This window comes from Halictus rubicundus, chromosome 6 (genome assembly GCF_050948215.1).
Source record: "Halictus rubicundus isolate RS-2024b chromosome 6, iyHalRubi1_principal, whole genome shotgun sequence".
NCBI lineage: Eukaryota > Metazoa > Arthropoda > Insecta > Hymenoptera > Halictidae > Halictus > Halictus rubicundus.
In genome coordinates this window covers 8,366,897-8,390,785 of record NC_135154.1, presented here as the reverse complement: position 1 = coordinate 8,390,785, position 23,889 = coordinate 8,366,897, and the positions used below count along the sequence as shown (strand labels likewise).

The following is a 23,889-nucleotide window of genomic DNA, read 5'->3' as shown; positions in this document are numbered from 1 at the left end:
TTGTACGAATGTACTCGCCTTTACATTAAAATCTCGTTACTCTGTTATCGAAACGTTAGCAATTAATCGCAATGAAATTCGACGAAATTATAAGGTGCGAGGGATAATTGCAGTTCAAGCGGGTTTAATGTCTTTTTTTTCCTCATCCGTTTGGTTCTTTGGCGGTTCGCAAGGCGGCGTCACGGCTCATTTAGCAATTTGCTTATTTGTTAGGAAAGACAGTAGCGTATAAGGATGCGTTTAGCTTTGTGCGTAATTGCGAAGGGGGTTGATGCGAGAGGAGCTCGTGGAACGAGAGGTAACTTTTGCAATCACGGCGAGGGTTTGAGGTTTAAGTCGCTTTTAATAGCCAAGCAGCTGTCGCCGGATCTGTTTGCCCCCTTTTTATGCTAGACGTCTTCGACGAATAATGGTGGGGAATAATCTGGAACGAAAGAACCGGCCATCCTTTGCGATCCTCTGCCAATAAACCGTTTTTAAGGGGCCGCTCGTCTCGCGTAGACGGGTCGAAAAAATCTATTTTTATTTTTTATAATCGTACTCGTCAAAAGTAACCTCAAAAATACCCCCTCGAATTCATTGAAACGACTACGTTATGACGATTCCAGGAGAACGATGCTTCGGAATAGGGGTGTCACAAAACTTTAAACATGGCGATCTTGAAAATTGGATATAGAGATATTTCGTTTGAATTTGAAGCCAAACTGGAATTGTTTCTATAGATCACTGTACAATGTCGATTTAAAAAAAGATGACAGTGATTTATTACAGAAAACGATCAGAGACGCCTGTAAACTATTATTACCAATTATTTACGTTTTTAATATTTTTGAAAAGTTCCTGATACTTAACAAGAATTTTCATAGTATAAATAATTTGTTTAGCAGCTAGACTTCTGTGTAGTAAAAATATATATATATAAATATCCCTCCCAATTTCGTGGCTTCCAATTAATTTAACGAGTTTGTAAACTGATAAGTATTTTATAATCTGAGCTATTTTTCTCGGGAGGGCGTGCAATTAAGGCAGAAACTTTGGGCCATAATTTTCATTCACGCTCTCTGGTGATCAATTACCGTACAGTATACATATATATATATATATATATATATATATATATATATATATATATATATATATATACACACTTCAAAAAAGATTTCTTAATTTATACAGTTTCGCGTTTTAATATAGTTTCTCTCTCTCTCTCGCTCTCTCCCTCTCTCTCTCTCTCTCTCTCTCTCTCTCTCTCTCTCTCTCTCTCTCTCGTGTAAAGCAATGATAGCGGTGTACAGCGCAGCGCAAATAGAGATAAACGAATGCAGGTAACTCTGTAAAAAGAGGGCGGATAAGTTCGAACCGAACTTAACGACGTAATGAACCGTCTGACAGAGGTTTATTTATCGACGATGCGATGGTAGGGAGGAAGAGAATACCTAGGGAACAAAGATGAAACGGGAGGCCGGCGTTCATTATTCCGAACCGGTATCTACGTACTAATTTTCAGTGTAAATTGCCGAAACAGTATCGGATATAATTTACTTTCATTATTATGTGATTCATTAAGGGGTTCTTCTGGTCTGCAACCTTGAAAAATTCCGTTTTTCTTTTCTCGCATTTTCTTGAAGCACGTGTCTTCGAAAATACATCTGCAAAGGATTCGGTTAAATTAAACAGATAGTGAAAATATTCAAAATTCAATGAATATGATAAACGATAAAATTAAATTATATTTAATTATATTTAATTATATTTAATTGAACATATTATCGATCTTTAACGAAACTAGTAAAATTTCACCTAAATCCAAAAATAGTTATATTTTTAATAATTGCATGCTAAATAATTATTAGCATGTTGAGCGGGTTCGCATCTGCCCTAATAGTTTGTTCAAGGGCTAAATCGGGAAATATTTTGCGCGAACGTTCACGGAAAACGTTCGCCTAATTCGAAGCGAGACACTCGACGAACGGTTCGTGGAAAATGAACCGGCTCCTTAGACCTTTCTAGATACTTTCGTTGATATTTCGAATACTGACTTCGTGATCTATAATAATTCGCGATCTCGCTTTCCCTGCAAAATTAATTGATCTGAATATTGATCTGAAAGCCTGTTCCAACGCTTCCTACAGGTTTGCCACGTTTCATGTTCAACATGCTACATTTCACACCAGTGAGAACTGCATCATTCATAATGATTGTTCAAGATAATGTGCGCACTTCGCGGTGATACTCATCAACCTGTTGTTAATTTTAAACCTTTTGAAAATTCACTTAATAATAATTGTAACTTGGGAAAAAAATCATATAATATTCTTTACCTAAATAAATATTCAATACAGCAATGTTGCTAGTCTTCTTTATAGTGTATACAAAATAATAGATTTTCTCTTGTACATTAATATACAAATAAATAAATATACATGTTCGAAGTACATGTTTTCTGAGACAGTATTTCAAGTATTTTCAAGCGATTATAATTTGGTCCCATAAAAGACTCCCATAAAAAACAGTACCTCAGAAATTGTTGCACAAAAAATCCTAGGACAATACACCATCAATTCTTGCTTCACATATTAAATTAATAAATTATGTTTTGTTTTTATGTCACATTTGAAAGTAGTACATCTTACAACAAACATTTTACAGTATCTAGACAAAAAAAAGAAAATGGGGAAATTTTCACTCTGAGGTACGTATGAGCATCAAAGTAGTATTAAAATTAAGTATCATTCTATGATGATAAAAAATGCAGCGTTCAAAAATAGATACATTAATTTCCTTGTGTTCGCGACGCTTTCGAGTATAAAATAATTTTGCAACTAAATATCCTATGTGCGAAACACCGTCTAACAGTACAGGTTCGTAAGAAAACAGCTGAAACTTAATCGCGAGTAATACAATCCGTGCAGTTAATTACCATGGAAGTGTTTGCAGGTAAGGTCAGCGCGACTTACAATTAGTAATTTGCACGTCGCCAAAGGAAATATGAGCCACTGCGTGTGTGTAATTATTCCGAAAGAGAAAGTAAAGCACAATCGGAGAAATTAGGTTCGCGAAACGAATGTAAATTCCGCTCGTACCACGACGATTAAACGCGAGACATCATTCACTAATTTTCTACGCGGCTGTCCATTTAGTCCCGCTGGAAAAATCGTATTTTTGTCAAATTCAGCTGAACAGGTTGGCAAAACGGAAACATTTGCAACGTGACAATATTGAGAGTCTCGATTTTGTGAAAAATTGTTTATGTGGAACGAGCGCAGTTCAACCCGAACACCGGCCGTCCTCCCGTGCTCCCTTGCGGTCGTCCGGCGCGGTGTTCGGACTCGGTGATCGCCATCCCTGTGGCCGGTTCTTCGGCCAACGAAAAACGAGTAGGTGAAGTAGGAGGAATTAGAGTAGTAGTAGGAGGATTCCACCTCCACGACGACCGGCAAGTCCTGCAGGACGGCTCGACGGACACCTGTAACCACGCAGACTCCCTGCAGCACGGGACGATGCGAAGAAACTTCCCCGATAGGGAACTTGTATCGGTCGCGGATCATTCAGAATACGGGCGCGTTGACAAGTCACCGGGTGCCGATCGATCCAAGATTAACCGTGAAGTGTCAGTGCGTCTCGAATCGGAGTCTCTCGAGGAATAACTTCTCCTTTCTCTCCCGGGCGAACGGAACGCATAATCTTATCCGATCGGTTGTTGCCGATTGCCATTTTCACCGGAACCGTTCGCGATGTTGACGCGGAAGAAAGAAACCGGACAACAACGGCGCACCAGGGCGTGATTTGTAGCCGCCGCCGCCGCCGCCGCCGGTGTTTATCATTCGATCGACAACGGCAATTAAAGGAGTCACAGTGTCCCGTGAATTTATGTACCAACCGTGCTCCTCGACCGATATCTCGCGGTTTGTCACGTTGATATCCTCCACGGCCGATTAATCTCGGTAAAAAAATTAGATTCCGTGGAGCATGGAGGCACCGAGGGCACCGCACTCGTCGGCGAAACGATCGACCGATCATCGAGGCAAGCACAGCGGTCCTTGAAAACTGTTCATCAATGCTGAACGACCTGTAGTGATACCGGTGCGGAAACGCGAGAAAAGTACGCCGCCGATCTCTTCTAGAATGTAAAGTGCGATCAAACATGCTGGCAACGAAGAGAAGCGGTGCCAACGCTTGGCCGACGCTGATGATGCTGCTGCTGATGGTCCAAGGCGGCCAGTGCATCAAGTGGCTGTAAGTAGAGTTCCCTTCGAGATCCGTTTCGCGTAGTTCGAAACGTACCCGGCTTGATCAGGCGAGAGAGAGAGAGAGAGAGAGAGAGAGAGCCTTTAACGAGCATCCTCGCGTCCGTTTGCGGGCCCTCCGGAGCAGCCCGAAGATTAATGTAGGCCCGTTAATGAGAAACAAATAGGCTAGCGGCCGAGAAGGATGCGCGCACGCGAGGGAACGAACGCCAGCGGAACAAGAATCATTTACTCTATTATGAAGATTTCTTTTCTGCTCGTTTTCTTGCGAGCGCGAGCAGGCCCCGCGGGAACAATAAGTCTCAACGAGGATTTATCGCCGGGAGGATCCTCGCGCGCGATCCAGGATCTAACGTTTATTAGGGAATTACTTGTTCCTTGATCACCGTTCGCCAGTTTCGACAAAAAAGTCAGTGTCCGCGCAATTCGAATTCCCCGAATTAATGGGGTATTCTGTTGCGAGGGGCCCGGAAATTCGTCTTCCTTTGTCCGCCACGAAAGCACGGTATTTTAACCCTTTGCGCTCGCCATTTTAGTTTAGTTGTGGGATTATCCGAAAGAAATTACAGAAAATATTACAAGATACTCGTTACATTACAAAATTTGTATTTAATCGGTTACTAAACATTTAAATGTTATACAGTCAAACTCGTTTTTGTGCGGTCCTTTTCTATGCGAATTTTATTTTGCGCGATTTGTTTTGTGCGATTTTCTTTTTTTGCGGTATATGAATGCCAGCGGTGTTGGCATTATAACATACTTGTGATCTTCTTATCACAAGAAGATGCGCGTTTTAGACTACGACAAGTAGTATTGAATTATGTGCATTTTGAAAATTTCTCCGTTTTTTTTTTATTGTACAGTTGTAACCTCCGGTAAGAGTTTCTCCGCGTTTAAAATGAGAAATTAAATTTCTTTTTAATGTTTCCATGGGTAATTTAATTATTGATTTCGTTTGGAAATCACTTTCCAAATAGAACAAAAGTTTTATAGTCTACAATAAGTAATTAATCGGCTATTCCGTGGCTGGGGAGGGTTATGTATAGGTATAGTGCATACGGGGAGGTCTTTATAACAGAATGGTGCCATGTGGTATTTTGATGCAATGGTCAGCTTTTATCACGAATGCCAGGCACTCCGATTTATACTTGCGCGCCCGGTCGCGCCACTATCCACACCCTCTAGCTTCACCAAACAAACGAACTCACCAGTAATTTGTTGTAAATATATTTTCAAGACTGATATATCACAGACAAAGTATACCCTCTTTTAAATCTTTTCGTAATTACTCTGCTCCAGTCCTAGTCCTCTGCTTCTTTAACCCCTTTGCATCATTAGCGTACATATACTCCATATTATAGTCACTCCAACTTTATCAACCCAACTTTGTTGGTCACTATCGTTATTCGTTAGCTAACAAATAGAAATGGAGGGTGTTGTTTTCTTATAATGCTGAAATATCAAGTTCTTTTACTTGTAGTCATTTTTGTACTTAAACATAATAAAAAAAAAAAAGTTTGGTGATAAAGGCCTTCTTTTCACATTTCCTTATGATGCAAATGGGTTAACGCGTTACCTGCCACGTCTGTCACACATCACTGACAGTGATCTTTCACTGGGTTTAGAAATTCATTTTTATTACAAAATATCCAGATAAATCGAATTTTATTGGAGTCTTTCAACTTCAAAAGGGTTAAGACAGCATCCCCTATAATACATGTTAAATTTCTAGTTTCGGTTTCATTAACTAAATTACTCTGATTTTGTTAGAATCTCTGGGGTTGATATTTGGCACGTTAAACGTTCACGAAGAACGAGGTTTCCAAGATTGGTGATAAACAAAAAAAAAAATAGCTGTTTTAAAGTTTCGTTGCTGCGTGCCATCCTCCAAATTCCATCAATCACGTTTCCTTCGGCTGAGATTAATCGTTTTCCATCGGCCAGAAGAAATATTCCCGTCCGCGGATTCCAGCTTTAATTCCATTCTCCGTATCAATTAATTCGTTCCTTTCTTCTGGCCTCTCCCCCCCCCCTCCTCCGCAAACGGGCTCCTCGCGTTTCTTATGAATCATATTGTCCTGCTCCCTCGACCCATTCGCTGACCGCTTACGAAGCATGAAGATATGCCATTATCATTCACGCCGGAGGTGATCGTCGGTTAAAATCTCCCTTATATCACGTAGCTGCTCGTCGACGTTAATTGTCCCGTGATTCGAGAGCGAATTTCACCGTCTCGTCGCTTCGCCGAACGACGGAGCAGAAACCGTGGCCGGGGTTGTGCTTGCGAAAAGAGGGGTTGGAGGGGGGTGTTGGAAAAGCGGAAACAGAAAGAGAGTAGGCTGCTAGCCGGCGGATGATGAATGGCGGAGTGATGGTGGTTTTGCGTGCAAAATCAAAATACGAGCTTGAGGAGACCCCGGGGGAGGGGGGGAAGAAAACTACGAAAGGAAGACAGAGGCCGAGGGTGGTTGCCGGTTCGAACAGGGTGGGAAATTAGGGGTTGCCTGCGATTCGTGATTTATGCACGCGCGCCGGTTTCTCGGAACGCGCTCGCCGACGGATCTCCCCATGGTTCTAGGCGGCGACCGGGTCCCCCTACCGCGTTTCTTTTGTTTATAATCATCGACCAAGAAACGACTCCGAAGGGTGATTTCCTACGTCGGGGGCCACGCGCGCGCGTCACTGATTCCCTTTTATTGCCTCGCGGGGCCAAATGACATCTATCCTGTCACTTTCAGTGCCCATGCCAGTGACCGTGCTATCGACGGCAACCATTTTTCAACGGATATTTATGAACGGAACTTCCGGCGACTTTTCAGTCTCTCGAAGGAACTCCGAAACAAATCGCCCGGCCAAACAATAAACATGACGAATCGCTTCTCTGTACTAATCATCCCACGCTGGCTCCCGGGAACGCGAAATTTTCCATTTTTTTTTTTTTAGAATCCTGATAGCCCCACTAGACCAAATTTTCTGTCTGGCAAAGACTACAATCGAGTTCGAAGCCTAATTTTAATCGAGCTCAAACCATTCGACTGCCTGCCAAAAAAGAAACCTTGCTGACAAATTTCAACCCGATACCTCCTCTCTAGGGGTAGTTACAGAGGAAAATCAAAAATCCAATTTTTAGCCCATTTTCCCTGTTTACGATTCAAAATTCTGATGAAAATCTGACACACTTAGAACACCAATGTTATGAATCGTTTTCAGATTTTTTCGTTGCGAACTCTGGTTGTAACTAATGAAAAACACGAAAATAATCGACAAAGTGCAGATTTCGTATAGAAGTTGAAGAGACGCTACCACAGATTTAATTCAGCAATGAGATACTGCCGTAAGCATTGTACTCGATTTTTTTCAAATTTTTGAGTTTGGTGCGTCGTAGCTGGAAAAAATGAAAACCACTTTTCTCGGCGTATTAGAGTAAATCAGTCCTCTACGCAACAAATAAATATTTACTAACAAATTAATAGTAACAATGCTCAAATTGCTAACTATGGGCCTTAAATGGCCGACTACCGAAGCGAGTAAGAACAAATGGAAAATTCGATGCACCTGCAATCGGGTTTTATTGCGAATGTAATATTCATCGAATTTGCAGGGTTCGCACAAAACAGCGAGATCGGCAGTTTAGTTAATAAAATATTCCGGTCAAACAAGAGATTCGAATGCACAATAATAATGCAAGAGGCACGCTACCGGTTTCTCGGTTCGGTGGCAATCAGCGGTCGCGTTCTTTTGCCACCTTCATTCGAAATTGCGTATGGTGGAAAAAAAGGTGTGCGCCAATAAATTCGGGATACACTCCTCGCCTACAGGCTTACATTGTGTAGAAGCGTGTGTAGGGACGGGCTGTGTTCTCCGAGAAGTTCAGGGTCGACCACGGGTATACACATTCTTATGAAAATGCACGACGGTTCAATAAAACTCGTTGACGTACGTTTCGAAATGCTCGAACGGATGAGTATAACCGAGTGTCGGATGCAATTTCGAAATTCGTTTTGACTCGCGGAATCGTAAAGTAGTGTTTTTACGGTGCTGATAATAGGCCGGCGCCTACGATCCCCGGCTGTGGTCTCTCGCGCCGAGGCCTCGGGCTTATCCAGCTATAAATGGAAACGAAACTGAGGTAGTCGTTACTTGACCATTCGTTTTACGCTACCACCACAATAAACGATCTAATAGCGAATCGTAACGCGCTCCCGACGATTTTTCCGATCACGGATTTATGGGGTTCGCATACTTATGCACACGGTCGGAAAATAATATGCAACTCTCCTGGGAACTTTTCGCAGAGGACTAATAAAAATGCCCACGGTGACTCGCGCTGATATCTGCACGCTCTTTAAAGGAGAATAACTTTTTTGGGATTACAGCGAACGACGCGAGTTATTTGAAATTTTGAATTTTGGGAATTTGAGTACTTGGAATTTGGGGGATTTGGAAATTCAGATATTTGCGAATATAAATACTTAGAAATTTGGAAATTTTGGGAATATAGATATCTAGAAATTTGGGAATTTTGATATTTGGAAATTTGGCGAAATTGAGAAACTTGAGAAGTTGGATATTTGGAAATTTGGGGAATTTGTGAAATTGTAAAGGGGTGCTTGGAAATTTGTGAAATATAGGAATTTGAACATTTGGAGAAGTTGGGAATTTAGATATTTCAAAATTTTGAGAATTTGGGATGTTAGAAACTTGCAAATTTAGATATTTGGAAATTTGTGGAATTTGAGAATTTGTAAAGGGGTGCTTGGAAATTTGGATATTTAGAAATTTGTGGAATTTGAGAATTTGTAAAGGGGTGCTTGGAAATTTGGATATTTGGAAATTTGTAAAATATAGGAATTTGAAAATTTGGGGAAGTTGGAATTTTAGGTATTTCAACATTTTGAGAATTTGGGAACGTAGATACTTAGAAATTTGAAAATTTGTAGAGCTTGGAAATTTGGATATCCAGAAATTCGAGATTTGGAAAACTTGTAAATTCGTAAATTTTGCCGCAATTGAGACATCACCCCTTTATTGGCGAAACGTTGAAAAGAGCGCAATAAAAGACGCGAAGTGTTGCATTTCAAATTACAGGTAGACGCAAAATGGCTCGTCGTTAATGGAAGTTATTATGAAGTTATAAATTTTATAAATCTGCACTGCCGTCACCGGGGCATGATTATCCGGGACATGTTTATTGCAAATGTTTAAGAGCAACATATGCTTGATCCTCACGATTCTCTCCAGGCTATAGTAAACACGGACGGAGAGCGAGCAGCTCAAGGGGACAAGCATAATTTTTCTGATCGCAATTGGAAGGAGTGCTTCGATAAGAAAGTTTTCATATTGTATATCAGAACGTCTGACCGGTGAAAGATTCCAATAAGGGGTTTGTATACTCGATGCATTAATGCACATATCTCTCTCGACTGTGCACATAAATATAAGCAATTATTTCTGCTAATAGGAGAGTACATACATACATAGTCCGATGCTTTGTACCGTCGTAACATTCAAGTCAAACTACTTGACTTTTAACTTGTATCATTTACGAGGCCAAAGCTACGAAAAAGAGTCCATGTTTGAATTGTGTATGCATTTTTTAAAACACAAATGGTAATTGGTAGGTGGACATCTGTTTTCATTTGATTTCGATAGCTGATTTAATACCTTACGCAGATATTTTAACTAAATTCTTTTTTAATCTGGGTTGTACCTGGAAAATTTTCCGAAAATTTTTCGAACCGAATTTTTATTGAAGCTTTCCATGTTTGTTCAAGGTTAATCGACTCTTCAATGGCAATTTCAGTTATTAACTAAGGAAACATTTCCAACAAAACGATCTAATAAATTTTCTCGTGCGTAGACTGCAGACTTTTCTGCAAACTAAAAATTGCCTGCATCCGTTACGAGATGCAGAACCAATGTACCAACGAGAGTCTACCAATGAGATAATCAATCAGACTATGATCGCCGATAAACAAAATATCAAAAGTATAATTGTCTAATTGTGCCGCGTGAATAAATCCGTGCAAGAGCAAATATTGATTTGCTTCGATAGTTCTTGTCTTGTTAGCTCTGCATTATAAAAACCAATAAATAAAGCTAACTGAAACCGAGACGTACGCTCTCGAGGAAGCATAAACACTTCGGAATGGCTGCGAAAAAGACAAAAAGGAAGAAAAATAGAACGGCACGCTTATTGCGGTCAATAAAATCGTGCACGGTTCGTGTAAAGGAAATCGATATCAATACTGGCCCGAAATAATCGCATGGAAATGGAACATGCAACAAACGATATTCTTCGTTCGCAGCACCTTGTCGGACTTGTTGCGTACTAGGTGGTCTCGCGAGATAAGATCTCGATGCGATCGTTCGAATCGCCTCGAAAATCCGTTCATTCGCTAATTGAAATGGTTATCGACGCGAGATATACTGCCCACGAATAATAAGTCGTAACAAATTTAACCGTGCACGCCGCAAATTGCACCGCCGGACAGCTGCTGTCGTGCCGTTTCTGCGAATGATTTATCTAACGAATGTTGCATAACGGCTTCATTATTTCCGTATACAGTTTTCTGTTCGCTCTCGCGCATTGTCCGTTTCGTTCGATGGTTATTGACACGAAGCGACAAAGGAACACGATGCCTCTGGCATTGCGCATTAAAATGACACTTTTTAGTACTTATTGGCCCAAAATTGCAAAATTACAAAAAATAATTTCTCCCTTAATTCTTTTATTTAATCGTATATTTGCCATTATTTGAAGCGACCCGTAGCCATTTATTTTTGTTATTAGTTTTGCCACCACTTTTTGCTTACGATTACTAAATTATTGTTGGACATTATTAAATTATTGTTGAAAAGAAATATTGGTTTATTTTTGCGTCACGAAGAGTATAAACTTCGTAATACTTTCTTAAAATCGAAACAAAATGGAGAAGAAAAAAATTACGTACGAGCATAAATTTTAGTGGACAAGTACGTGCGTGTGTGTGAGTGTACACGCTATTAATTCTCGCCCAAGAAAAAAACTGATATAAAATGGTAAAAAGAACAACACTGTAAAGCAAAACGAGTTGCATTCCCATGTCGAAATAATTGCTACCTATCACCCCGCATGTTTCAGACAAGCAGTTAACATAAATTGTACACACGAATCTGTCAAGTGTCACTTCTGGAGTATTGATCTGACTCCTGAGATTGTTTCCGTCACTCGTGTGCGTGACGGTAATTAACGTTTTTTTTTTTTTTTGAAGAAGCCATAAACAAGATATAATGCAATTTTGTTTCAAACCAGCGAGGAGAAGCTCGTGCCAGCTATTTTAGTTAGCTTGAAAAATTTAATAAATATGTGAGTTTTAAAGTATGGTACATTTTAAATTTAAGATCTAGTGTACAAGCTGCAGCCAAGGGTATAGCGCGAGCATGACGGATTACTTTTTCGGAGTATAATTAATTTCGTCGTGTGGAATCGCTCTTTAAAATTAGTTCCACCTGTTGTGCGAGTTGCATATAGGGTGGTTCGCGAATTCTATATATCTGAAATACCTCATCTGTTTTAAAAATAAAAATTAACGTGTATAGTACATATTATAAACAATGTGATATTAAATAAAATTCTGAAAATCTAGATTTTCAAGATTATTAGTAGGCATGAACCTTTAAACATTTTCATTCGAGCACATTCTACTTTCTTCACAAAAATGAATTCTGCTACACAGATCTTAAATAATTTCTGTATATCTCGAGCTCCACAAAGTTAAGAATTAAATCATTTTCAATCTATTAAAATCATTAAAAGAAGAAATAAACTTATGGTTCTCAGAAATTGATGCAAAAATCTTTACATAAAGATCCACAAGGGTAAGAGACCCAATTGTGAGGGTGCCAATTACTGTGCCTATATTAATTATTTTTAAAGCACAATGAATATGAAGAAAAGAGATATAGAACATATATATTAACTGATTTTAATGAAAAAATTTAATATCGCTTTTTTAATATTCATTATGCTTTAAAAATAAGTAATTGACACCCCCTCACAGTAATTGGGTCCCTCACCCTGGTCAGTTTAATATCTGTATAGACTCCAACAAATAAGTGTTGGCAACTAGGGTGTTCGTCAGGTGTGTCAGTGAAAGGGGTCAATGTTCCTGGGGGTAGAAAGTGTAATCCCCAGTAGTGAAAGCGAGCTGTATTGTGAAGTGTATTTAGGACGAATTATGATAATGTATAGTAAATTTTTCCCGACTTCGTGACATCCTCCGCGTGACAGCTGGTTTCGGCCATAAAACGATTAAAACGACCGAGATTCGCGTAATTCCTTACGGCCCGCAATGGCCTGTGCCATAAGTTACGCACCGTGGCAATCTGTATTTCCTAAACGTGCGGCAAACGACTGCAACCTGACGCGCGGATAAAACCAGCTCCTCTAGACCGAGCTTCAGTGAAGTGGTCTACCTGATAATTAAATGTAATCCCCTAGTTGTAGCAAAAAAAAAAAAGAGACATAATTACCTGTAATTAAATTTTTCCGTCATCGTGGTTGGTATTGTTTCGTCTACAGTGTGCTCTTATACAACGCGATCAGAAAATTGTTTAAAAAGGTCGCGTTTGCAAGGTAGCTTCTGCGACATTAATTCCACGTAAAATGAAAAATGAAAGAAAGCGACGATTACGGATTTTATGAATTCGTGAGAAAAATTAATCGACAAAATTTAAAACATTAGAGGGATATACAGTCAGGTAGGTGTCGAAATAGGTCACATTTACCACAATACGAATTAGAGGAATGCGAAGAGATGTGTGAAAAATAGATCTTCATGCGAAATAAGAGATGTTTGCATAAGGGAGCCAAATGAAAATTTTCATTTTCATTCAAAAGTCAAATGACTTGTCCTAAGTCGAAGATGGTCTCGTTCATGGTAGGAGTGAAACGAATGTAAAAGGGTGATCGTTGCGGAAGAAACATTTTGGGACAACCGAATATTTACAGTGATTTCTCGATATATGTCGTCAAGGCTTGGGTGATAAGCGTCGCGGAACTATCCCCACTACCGCGGGATATAGCCCGAAGCTCGAGAGGCCTCGGACGCCGAGGAGCGTAAACGCGGCTCGGCTATGTCTCCTGTACGATACACGACGCTGGCAAGAGCCGTGCAGTTGACATATATCGAGAATTCACTGTAATTGGCAACCTCGCCACATCGGGTGAAGCTAACGAAATAGTTAGCGTCGGAGGTAAGCCGCCAGGTAAGCTACCGAAATGGATCGTAAAGTCGAGCGCGTAAACCGAAGGCCGGCGGACAATAGAAAAGCGCGAGAGCATTTATGGCTGTCCCAGTTCGCGGGGTACACGGGGCTTGCGAAGTTCGGAAAGTGTCGTGAATGGGGAGAGGTAGGGGCTCGAATAACGTGAATGGCATCTTGGAAACCACAGTCTCCGCAGTCGTCAGCGACGGAATAATGAATTAGAGCCGCGGCCTTTTGATAGGGTAATTTCGAGGGTAGGCTCCTGACACGGGGTTGGCGGGCCGGCCATTCCCAGGGCTGTTACGTCTAGACGTATCCGTACTCGAGCCATTTTGACTTTCAGGTGTCCGTAATTATCCTCCGTACGGTTTGCACCGTGGCGCACGTATCCACCCGCGCCGCTTAAAGGCACCTTTCAGCTTCACGCCCTATAATTTTCGAAATTCACCCCTGATTTACGACTCTGACAGAACCGCGCGCGGGTACAACTCACCCGTTCGCTTTTCTACCCGTGAATCCCGTTCCCGCGCGCACACGCGCGCCCGCGAACCTGTTTCACCTGACGTGAATTTCAAAACTTCTCTTTCGATTTTCGTTACGGCCGAATCCCCTTCCTCTACTGTCTTCTTTTCTCTGCCATTTCGTCCCCGGGGTGGCCCCATCGCTAGGGGAGCCTCGCACCGTCAACGTTAAAGATGAACTGACCCTCGTGTTATTTTAGTAGATTTTTATGCACAATTTTCTACTGCAACAAACTCGAGTAAAATGGAAATTTTTCTCTTTTCGTAATGGGTTGTGTGAAAATAAATTATAACTATTTTCGGCATTTTGTGTTCCTTCTACTCATTTGTACCACGAACGAACAAAATCCGCAGTTGAATTACAGTGTCTACTCGATACATGTCCAATACACGGGTCTGATCAACGTCTTGTATCGTGCAGGAGACGTACACGAGCCGTGTTATGTTTACTCTCCTCGAGGCCTCCCGAGCTACTTGGCCCCTCACTGGGTACATCCCTCGGTAGTGAGGATAGTTCCGCGACGTTTATCATGCAGGCCTTGGTGACATATATAGGGAAATCAATAACAAAACTTCTTTATCTTTCATTATATTTTTATGGGACTTTCGCCAACATATTCGGCGAATATTCCACTGCAGAATTTTTTCAATAAAATCTAATATTTGTGGCATTTTTCTACCCAATTTTTTAAAATATTTCTTACGCTTTAAAAGTAAGTCTAATTAATATAGGCACAGTAAATGGGTCCCTCGCCGTGCAAGGGCTGAAAATTGAAGGTCTCTTGCGAAGATTGACCAAAAATTGTCTCGCGAATGGAAAGTTGCAGAACACGAGAGACTTTGACGAGTCACGTGACTTTTTAATTAATAATTTCCATTCGAAGACTTAAGCTCGTTACCTGTTCAATTCCAGAGCCCTCGGCCGTGCAGGGAACGGTTACACATGGACAAGGGAAGCTTGCACGAGCGCGAAGAGCGCCGGTTTGTTGGAGAGAAAGCAGGCAAGGGCGTGTAGAGCAACGCCGGACGTAATGCCCAGCTTGGTGCAGGCAGCGTTGGACACTTCGACAGTATGCCAGCAAGCGTTTCGACATCGTAGGTGGAATTGCAGCAGCATCGAACGAGCGCCGGACTACACGCCCGAACTGCTAACCGGTAGATTTTCTATCAAAACGTTTCGTCCCGTAGAAAACTCGAAGAAAGGAATACACATTCACGCACGTGTTACGCTTTCATTTAACCCTTTGCCGGTCCTGCGTCGAAACTTATTCGACGTCACATTTCGATCTAGATAGTTTTACACCGTGCACCACACGATATAAGAATTTCTACTTATTTTTGATCGGTGTAGAATAAGTCCGAGAGTATTTTTCGCACTGCAATAATATTTCATGCTGTAACACATTAACACTAAACCTACCACGGTCAAAATGACCGGTTTTCTATTTCACAATTATTGAAATTGTAAAAACCTTTTCATAGAAAATTACTGAAATGACTTCTTCATTTAAGGACATATTATATTAAAAATCATACAAAGTTTAACTAAGTTCAATCTTCTTCTTTCCACAAGACGATCCATAAGTAGGTTTAGTGTTAAACCTCAGACTCCTGCGAGTTCTAGGCCTATTCCGGGGTCGTTTCTGACCCACACTGATATTTCGCCTTCTTATAATTTTATAGTGAGTTGAATAGTGAATTGAGCATCAGAACTAATGCACTATAAAAATGAGACAACAGTCTTATAGAAGACTACATTTATTTCGATTTTGTACAATTTTGTAATGAATTTCATTCTAATTCTTTATTGATTTGATTTACGCATTACGATTTAATTTTGGGAGATATTTTGCATCCTATTATCTGGCGATCTATACTAGAATTCGCGTATTCAAGTCGTTCGAGCGAACGGCGATGTGCCTACGCTCAGCGCAAAGACGTTTCAAACTTTTATGGATGACATAATGTTCGTATGCTAAGAAGCCTGCAAACGTGAAGTAAAATTCGAACACCTCTGAGGAAGATATAAATTATTTAATTTTATCACTTGTCGTGACTTCCGCGTGCGAACCGCGTTCAGTAGGACCATTTTCTCAACATTTTGCAAACATCGTATCTACACGTATAACTTTATCGGAAGTCCGAGGGCGGCGTAAGGATTCTATGTGGATTACTAGACCGCGGATGTTTATGGAATTTTCAATTTTTGTGGGCAAATTTGAAGAGAGTGGAATCACATGGAATTTTATTTGGGAATAGCCTATGAGATCTAAAATACATAAAAATTGTACTAGATTCTATCGAATTTTATGTTCCCGGATTTTTTTTCCAAATTTCATAAACGTACGTTTTCGATTACCTCGGAGAGTTTCCACAATTCTATTATAAGAAACGGTTGGGAGATGTATCTACGACGGAAATTACGGTATCGTCGTTTATCATCATTCGCACCGTGGTTTTCTTGAATCCCATAGAGACTAGCAGGGCAAACATCTTTCTAGGTTCATCAAAAACTTCATTTCAACCGTCGATATAAAGATGCTGAATTATAAATATCCAGATGATTGCTTCGTTGAAACCGGAATCCTGAAGAACTCAATCTTTGTAGCTGTAATACGCCATTCCTATGCCGACAAAAATTCCTTTTTCCAATTACAACTAATTTATTTCGCTCCATAAAATAAACTTATAAAAATCCTGGCAATTATTTAGTTGATCGCCTGATTTATAAGAGAAAAAGAAAAGTACGATGTGAATACAACAACACGAATAATAGTACAATAAAATATAAAATTAATTTGTATTCTATACTAAATAATATTAATTAAACTTCCTCGTGTAAGCATCTGTTCTCGAGAAAATCAAATTTCCGAATATGCATTTGGAAATTGCGTTTCTCAATTGTTTTTATTTATCGCAATTTCGAATACGCACATTTGTCAGACACAGTTTCAAAGTTGATAATAATGATAAATTACGGAAAAGAATTTCGTTCATAAAAAGGCGTCTCAATTAGTAGTCATTATGAGACCGCAACTTGGCTCCCTTCGTCTTCCTCATTCCAATTACAAATTAATTAATAAAATTGTCCGTCGGAAGCAGATCCTTCGTTAATGAGAAAACTGAGACGCTCAATCTGAATTTCGACACTGATGAAAAACGTAGTCGCCCAATATACGTATTAGAAGGTTTAAAGGGTCTCTCCTTTTGTACGCGGTACGCTAGTGTGCTAATCAGCTTTCCTTCAATTATTTGGAATTAGCTGTCAAAAGGAGAGATCATAAATGCGGTCCTTAAAAAGACACCGGGGACCGTGCTATCATCCAGTCGAGTCGTTCGAAATGTAATATTCCTTGTATGTAGTATTCCTTGTTAGTTGCTGAAGATGTAAATTTTACACAAATTGTATACTGTAATTATTAGTAAAGTCAATTAGAATTTCAACTTACACTGCTTCCACGATCACCGGCACTCAGTTTTAGTGCTCGGTAGGTTCAGTGTTAAATACTAAATATTTAAATATTAATATTTGGTATTAAATATTAAAGTGACCTTTCCTGCAACAGGCGTAGGCAATTTTTATTTTAACTCTCCGTGTGCTATGCCGGAGTCATTCGTGACCCGTCGCGGTGGGGAGCAGCTCGGGCGACCATGAATATGTACAATCCGACGCTTTTTCATTCATCCGTAATACGACGAAAGCCGGTCCCGAGCTATCGCCTTATATCGAAAGGGAACGAAATATCGGCGTGAGTCAGAGATGACTCCGGCATGGGACTAGAGCTCGCATGAGTTCCGAGGGTTAAATGAGGACCCGCAGACTCGTGATGATTTTGTTTTCGAACTAGGGACGAGAGAACAGGCGTTCGTGTACGCTATGTCAGCTGCAGCTGCAGTTTGGAGGCTGGCAAGGGGTTGCGCGTTGGGAAGTCTCGCAGCCTGTTCGTGCGCAACTCCTCCGCGAAGGGAACCGCCTTCGCCGTCGGCTTTGATATCGCCGTCGTCCTTCACAGCGACACCGGTTTCCTTCGGGACACTGTCCACCAGGAACTCCTTTAAATGGGGCGGCTGCGGCGACGACGTCCGATCAGCGTCCAGGATGGCGAAAAGGTTTCTTCAGGGCGCAACGCCTCCTGGCACCGGCGCCACAGCGAAGTTTATGCACGCTGTTAATATGCACAACAATCGGGCCGGTCGAAGGGTAATACCTGATTCACCTGACACTCTTTCACGCGCGGTTCTCCAACGCGTTTCGTTCGACACTTTTCATCAACCTCCTAAGCACGGCACGCCACTATAGTGGTTTCCGTGGGAAGCGTCAGTTTGAACGGTAACGCCACTATAGTGGCTTTTGTGCCCTTCACGGCCAGGCGCGCCGTACCTGGGAGATAGAGTTGCGGACAAACGCGCCGTGCTTGAGAGGTTCACAATCGGCAAGCAGAGCTTCGAGATTCCTTCAGGGTTTCGTATTTTACCGATTCGGCTTTGCCACGAACGCATAGTTATCAATGATAGTGCACAGCTGCGATTGAAAGGTAGCGGCTTGCAGTCGAGACTTGCATAGTTGATTGAAAATAATCCTATACTTGGCGACTCTGTACAAGATTATTAATTTTTTGGTGTGTACCATTACCATAAGGCGGTTGAACAATCGTTGACCTTGGAATGTAAGTGCCACGGGGTATCTGGATCGTGCAGTGTGCGTACCTGTTGGAGAGGACTCGGCACTTCAGGGCCTACGGCTGCAGGAACTCGTCTACTTCGAAGATACGCCACCGCGGCGGAAGTTCGACCGAGATCAGGCGGGAGGCTGCCGCCGCTGTATCATCACGATAACTTACTATACACTACTAAAAGCCCGGATTATTGTCTTCCTGATAAGAAGAGGGGAAGTCTGGGAACTATCGGCAGGTAATTCGCTTTTCTTCTGTTAGCGTTTATATCCTAACAAATTAATGATACAAAATCAAACGCGAACCGATAACGGATGAAATAAAGAACAGTAGCGAGCATCAACATTTTTTTAACGATAATTTATAACAATATAGTAAATACAACAGTATTAGATAGCCATTACAGCTAAATTGATGGTCTAAATATATTATTTATTAGAACCTAAACAATTTACAGCTTAAGTTTACCAAAAATTTTTAACTTCCTTTATGTGAACCTGTAGACCTGTTACACACGCATAACTCTTGAAATAGTGATCTCCTAGCATTGAAACTTGGATTTTCGACATTTTCTCGCCAAAGTCTACAGGATTATACAAAAAAAATGTTGAAAATTTCTGGTTTCCTGAGGTGAAGTTTAACTCAATTCATTGTTTTTTAAGTGGGCAGCTTGGGGGCCAAGGACCATTTTATTATACATATTTATTGTACAAATTCTAAAGTATCTGATCCATAAGAAAACAAAAGTCCCACATGAAAATTTTCTTAACACTATGTTAATATCAAAAATTTTCTACGACGTTGAATAGGAATGTACTATGTAATTTCAACGCATGTTCTTATGCCCCAAATGTAAATTAATTTATAATTATCCCAGAAGAATGTAGAAGTCCACAGCAATTTTGTCAACAAGAATGTTCAATAATTTTTTAAAGCAAGTCGGAAATAAGTAGCTGAATATTCAGGTGTTAAAGAATAATAACTGTTTATTTCGATCCAGGGCTCGCAACAATTGCGTTGGTATCTTCAACAATGCAGCTGCAGCATGATCTAGTCTACAGTGCTTATTCATCCTCCGGTCGACGACGACAGTGGCGAGAATAAACTCGCAAAAAGAATAATCATACCGGCAAAAGAGCTTTAGATTGATACGCGATAAGAGGCATCTATAATGTATATTAACGAACTCCGACGTTCACTGTCCCATTCGTCTATAAATCGGCCATTCCGTATGCCATAGTTTAGCTGGTTATGTGTTCGCGACTGATTACACAGATCGATAAAATTATGCGCTGAAAATATTATACCGTCTTATGAAATATGTAACGTTCCATTGAATAGTCATTACCTTGCGATTGAAAACGGCCACAATGGAGGGTTTAAGAATGCCAGGAAAATCTCCCGAATAGAAATCAGTAGCAACTTTTCGCCCGGGGAAAGATAAATTATAATTAGGAGCGTAATTGTATTATTCGATACGATGCGGACTCGGAATGTTCAATTCTCTTAGAACTGATCAATTTATCCTCTAAATACTCAAAGAAACTGTTTCTTCAGTGTTTAACGCTTCACTATTGTTTAAAATACTTTCTTTGGATGTCGACTAATTGGTTTCAACAGTGCTCGTTTAAAAGAAGGTCGAACAACATTTTCAACAAAAAATTCCTGAAGATCAGGTTCTTTCAGATTAATATCACACTGTTTAAATATTTATTCTTGACGACTAACGAGATAATCTCTTGAGATTTTAAACTGCAATTAGCCTTACCTTCGCATTGAATAAATTACTGTTTACGGTCTTCTAAAGTGTTCACTGTCGACATCGACGACTACGTGTCTAACTTCGATTAGCCTTCCATCGACGTTTAAACAAAAAAATAGGAAGAAAATTGTACAGGCACTAATATGTCTTGCAGCATGTAAGAACGGTTTACGAGCTGCTATAGAACACGATCGCAGCCTTTATTTTTGTCTCCGAGCTAGTCGTCAACTAATCGGTATCTCGTACTAATAAAATACTTCCATCTCGTGCATCCACTCGATTTTTCGCTGTTCTTCTTGTCGTCACTAGCCACACACAACGCATTCCTCCGTTCGACCTTAGTTATCTTCGACATAGCCAGATACTAGCTTATTTATGCGACTGTGACGGTAATTACCTATGAGAGAAGACCCTCGAGAGATAGGGCGGAACCCCATTTTTACCCGTGATCGGGAAACCTGTTCTCGAATCGAAATAAATCCTCCATTTTACGGCATTTGAACGGTCTCCTTGATCTAACGCTGCTGCCACAACTTCGATAGTTTAGGTTTAGGGTCTCGTATACCTTCACGCGCGCAATATGTGTTGGTCATAATTGAAAATTAAAGAATTTTGTTCATCCCGTTGCATTGTTGTGCGTAACATATTCCCACGAAATACGTTTTGCGGTCATTTATTTTGGACGCATAATTTCTAAACACATCATGAAAGGTGTTTCGAAATGCAGCAATCACTGTTAGCTGTAACGCCCTAACAGGGGGAAATGAAGAATAAACGATGACCTTCTTATGGCTGTGATTGCATTCGCTATGGATTTTCCGGTGGTAAAGCGAAAGGAGCACCTTCGTCGCGTTCAATTATTCACGCCTCAGTCTTCGCGAATTAAGATCACCCACGACATTCTGAGAATGGTGACCGGTTCGAGAAGCACAGAGGAAGTACTCACTTCCACTGAGAAACTATCGCCGATGATGTTCTGCTTCGCTTCGTCAAACTGCAATTAATTATTCATGTTCCAGAAGAGAAATTGTAGCCTTCAGAGTTCTACGATCGACCTATTTTAATTGGCGCGGTGGAAACGTTTATGACTAGGCTGTCACTATTGCTATAACACTTATAACCGAAGTAGGCAAAACTTAATAGAAAGATTAAAAGAATTTAAGAACATGTTATTTGCAACATATTAAAATTATTTACGAAACACGTCAATTTTACTTAACTCCTGCAAGTTCCAACTGACGCACAACATTTTTATTTTGCATAAAGAGTTTATTCATAGTATATGCAAAATTTACAATTAATTTATTCAATCCGTAAAGTATACATCCATATTGTATTTTTCTAGTATTTATTTTTTAAAATCCATTTTTGTTGCTTCATTAAAAATTGAGCTACTTCGCTGCCGATTTTATACGTTTTAAAATGAATAAATAAAGCACAAAACTGTGAACAAGTTTGACGAATTTAAGAACATTGTTATACTATTTTTGTCTTATTAAAATTATTAAAAGAAAAGATAGATTTTTATTTAAATTTCGTTTCTGACTAGTTGGTACACAATACATATAATATTATAAATATAATAATGAAAGTAGAAGTCTTACTTTATTAAATGTTTTTAACACTGATACTTTTGCTAATTGGATACTCCCGCGCCAAATTAAAATTGACTTCATTATAATATAATTTTCATAATTTTGTTGTATATGCTCTTTCCGCAATAATAACAAAATGACAGTTTTAATAAGGATTAGATTGACTCGCCTGCTCTACAGAAATTTGCATATTCTAATTTACAAACTACCCTTCGGCATAGCTGTTCATTTCCCGATATCGTTCAATGTCGGGGAAAATAAAAACGAACGAAAACTAAAGCGGCTCTCACGAGTTACAGAATTTACAGCGTGTTTAACACAGATACAGTGTTAAGGAAAAGAGGAAAAAAGAAACGAATTCGGAAAGTGTACGGAGAAATGGTCGAAGGCGTGCCGTAATAAACATTCACCACGCCCACTTTGTATAATTATATGGGGGGTTATAATTACCGGTTGTAAGCCGTAACCGGCAGAGCTGCGTGGCCAGTGGTGCCCAAAGCAAACTGGGCTATTAATAGCGTGTACAATTAGAAATGAAATATTAGCGTGCCCGGAAGTAGCAAACGATTAATTTCCAAAATCCTTCGAAGTTGACCTCGTCCAGTAATTTATTTGCGATTAATCACTAAATCGTTTCGAAATGAACCCGAATATAAATTATGTGTACGTTTTCTTTTTATTTTTGCAAATGAGGCATTAAATCGAAAATTCATCTTGTCCTAATATAAACTTAGTTTTTTCGGGTTTTAAAGACTGATTAGCTAAATATTACGCGTATTTTGTGTAAAATTGTTTATTTTGTGCACAGGCAATGCAACGGCAGCAGTTCTGGATACGAGAGTTGCGAATATCTTTGCTGCAGTCGGGGACACGTCACAAGAACGGAGGAGGTCCTGGAAAGATGCGACTGCAAGTACGTCAGCTGCTGCTACGTGAAGTGCAAGACGTGCAGGAAAATCGTGAAGACCTACGAGTGCAATTAAATGCAGAGGACACGAGGACGCGAGCAACCGAAGCCGATAAGAAATCGAAAACCGATGTAACAAATTAGATCGAGCCATACGCGCCACCATTTTGAAAAAGAAACCGCGCGCGCCCGCGGTGAAGAACGAAATTTATTTATACGGAACGATTGATTGTCGTAAGAACTGAAAGAACTTCTTCAACATTACGCGTATTCGTAGCAGTTTTTAGAGGTCGACGTGAATTACATCGAAAATTGTATGTACAACCGGTGGATACGAGCACTCGAGTACATTAAACAATTATCTAAGTAAATTAACATTTGATCAGAGGATTGCATAAAACGTAAACGATAAGAATATTTTATAGAACTCTTATTTATGTCGCCTACTATTTATTACGTTCCGTGTCTTCTCCCGAGTATGTTGTCAGCCACGGTATTGTCAGTCAACTATGCCAAAATGACCACAGTATCATCGCAAAAAAAAAATGGTTAGCAAAAATGTTCGGTCAAAGTCGGATAATATCAATTTGCAAGTTGACTATCGAACGACACTGCTGTAGTGACGTAGTGGACACGTATAAACATAATACAATGTAAATAATTTGCTAAATCTGATGTAGTTTATATGGAAATTATATAATAAATAATACTTCATGTACAAAAATGTGTTCTTATTTGCTCGGAAAGCGACCATTACGCTTGTCACAGTGCACATGCAATACGATAATTGATTAATTAAAAATTCAATGCTTACAAAATTTTGTATATAAACGGACTGCGGATCTTCATGCAAAAATAAAACCTTTCCATATTAATTACGAGAGACATGAGCCAAATAACAATTTCTTTCTTCACTGAAACAATTTGGTAAGTTG

At 40.0% G+C, this 23,889-nt stretch overlaps 1 protein-coding gene across 1 annotated transcript; it reads left to right on the top strand.

Annotated features, from left to right (window-relative positions):
- The first annotated feature begins 4,120 nt into the window (after positions 1 to 4,120).
- LOC143355181 (protein Wnt-11b-1) lies at positions 4,121 to 23,867 on the top strand. Its single transcript, XM_076789784.1, has 5 exons — positions 4,121 to 4,236; positions 14,931 to 15,172; positions 17,866 to 18,218; positions 18,657 to 18,928; positions 22,856 to 23,867. Exons 1-5 carry the CDS (start codon positions 4,145 to 4,147, stop codon positions 23,028 to 23,030), a joined length of 1,134 nt encoding a protein of 377 aa, XP_076645899.1. The 5' UTR covers positions 4,121 to 4,144; the 3' UTR covers positions 23,031 to 23,867.
- Positions 23,868 to 23,889: the final 22 nt, after the last annotated feature.

Excerpts from the sequence above, each read along its gene's own strand:
- LOC143355181 (XM_076789784.1), top strand. The coding sequence starts at position 4,145 with ATGCTGGCAACGAAGAGAAGCGGTGCCAACGCTTGGCCGACGCTGATG. Across the intron at positions 4,237-14,930 it reads GGCCAGTGCATCAAGTGGCT|AGCCCTCGGCCGTGCAGGGA; the intron begins GTAAGTAGAGTT and ends GTTCAATTCCAG. Across the intron at positions 18,929-22,855 it reads AGTCTGGGAACTATCGGCAG|GCAATGCAACGGCAGCAGTT; the intron begins GTAATTCGCTTT and ends TTTTGTGCACAG.